Raw genomic sequence first — 1,908 nt, forward strand, 5'->3', positions numbered from 1 at the left:
AAAAAAAAAAAAAAAAAACACTATAATGTCGATGTTTTTAGACACTTTTTGACTTCATTGTGACCATTTTTCGCTGTTCCTTGTTCGTATTCATCCATTCAAGATTAAGAACCAATCGTCTCAAAAGTTGATGCAAAAAACGGTAGATTCATAGCTTCAAAACTTGAAGAACGCGTTCGTTTTTAATAATATATATTCAAACTTGCACACCATGCACAAATAAAGCTCAACCTTTGATATAAGTTCATAAAAAGTAGAGAAGAAACAAACATCCAAGTTTTAGAATACTCTTTAAAACTTGCTTCCTTCCACATCCACCACGAACCTATACCTTACATCATTCTTCTCCAACCTTTCAATGGCTTTGTTTACATAATCCATCTTCACCACTTCCACCATTGAACTCAGCTCCTTCTCTTTGAAGAACTCCAAAATCTCTTGCGTCTCCTTCATGCTCCCGATGAAGCTCCCTGTAATCGTCTTCCTCCCTGTTCATGTTTAGAACGCGTAATTGTTAAGTTTACAAGTAAAGATCACGAGAGTGACAATATCATACTATTATGGAGAGTCATGATTTCTAACATAGTATCAGAGCTTACCTAAAATGACCATAGGAGAGACGAATTGCAAAGGGTTATTAATAACGCCCAACATAATCAACTTCCCGTCGAGTTTCAGTAGTGAAAGATATGGCTCGAGAGGGTGATGGGCGGGCACGGTGTCGATGATGTAATCGAGGGAGTCCACGGCTTGTTTCATCCGAGCATCGTCGGAGCTGACGAGGTAGTCGTCGGCACCGAGATGATCCAAAGCTTCTTCTCTCTTCTTGTTGGAGGAGCTTATGACTGTGACATGGTGGCCCAATGCCTTTGCTATCTTCACACCCATGTGTCCAACGCCGCCGAGGCCTAGGATCGCTCCTCTCAGCCCACTTTTCTTCAGCCCGAAGTGGTTTAGTGGGCTGTATACTGTCACGCCGGCGCATAGCAACGCCGACGCCTGCTCTGGCGCCATCCCATCTGGAACTTTCACCACAAATCTACACAACAAAACCATCAAAATCAGAACAATAACATCAAAAGTCAAAAGATGAGAACAGCCATGGCGGCTTACTTTTGGTCGACGACCATGGCGGTGGCGAAGCCGCCTTGGGTAGGGCGGCCGTCGGAATAAACATCATTATTAGTCCAAATCCTGTTATTGCAATATTGCTCTCTGTCAGTCTCACATCGTTCGCAGCTTTTACAAGATCCGACAATACATCCAACTCCGACAACATCCTTCACTTTAAATCTCGTCACGTTCTTCCCAATTTCCACCACTTCTCCGACAACCTCATGCCTTCAAGAAAACAAAAAAACACCCATTATTAAAAGCTCAAAAAACAGAGGAAAAACAGAGTAAAAAAACAGAGGAAAAACAGAGGAATTAAAATTACCCAGGAACCATGGGGTAATTGGACATTCCGAGTTCATTTTTGATGTTGTGAATGTCAGTGTGGCAGAGTCCACAGCATATGACTCTTATGTGAACATCCTCTGGCCCTGTTTCTCTGTAAATCAACCACAATTTTAAAACTTTGATGAAGAACAAGAACAAGAACAAGAAAAAACAGAGGTTTTTCTGATTTGAGCTGAATTCTATGGCGGACCTGAGCTGGTAAGTGTATGGAGAGAGGAACCCAGATGGGTCTCTCGCTGCAAACCCTGATGCTGTTCTTTCTCCTTCAACGCTACCCATTTTAGAGAGAGAAAGAGAGAGAGAGAGAGAGATTTTGTTGCAGAAATGGAAGAGGAGAGTTTGAGGAAGAAGATAACAGAGGATGAAGCATATAAATAAGGAGAGATTATTGGAGGGTTTGATTTTTCCTCACAATTTCTTTTTTTTTTTTTTTTTTTTTTTTTTTTT

At 41.4% G+C, this 1,908-nt stretch overlaps 1 protein-coding gene across 1 annotated transcript; it reads right to left on the reverse strand.

Moving 5' to 3' along the window:
* Nucleotides 1-159: 159 nt before the first annotated feature.
* Nucleotides 160-1,805, reverse strand: LOC111786772 (cinnamyl alcohol dehydrogenase 1-like). The gene is made up of 5 exons (XM_023667000.1): nucleotides 1,652-1,805; nucleotides 1,439-1,552; nucleotides 1,114-1,341; nucleotides 600-1,039; nucleotides 160-488 (listed from the first exon to the last, which is right to left on the reverse strand). The coding sequence occupies exons 1-5, from the start codon at nucleotides 1,738-1,740 to the stop codon at nucleotides 292-294; spliced, it is 1,068 nt and encodes a 355-aa protein (XP_023522768.1). The 5' UTR covers nucleotides 1,741-1,805; the 3' UTR covers nucleotides 160-291.
* Between the last annotated feature and the right edge of the window lie 103 nt (nucleotides 1,806-1,908).

Source organism: Cucurbita pepo, unplaced genomic scaffold (genome assembly GCF_002806865.2).
Source record: "Cucurbita pepo subsp. pepo cultivar mu-cu-16 unplaced genomic scaffold, ASM280686v2 Cp4.1_scaffold002730, whole genome shotgun sequence".
Taxonomy (NCBI): Eukaryota; Viridiplantae; Streptophyta; class Magnoliopsida; order Cucurbitales; family Cucurbitaceae; genus Cucurbita; species Cucurbita pepo.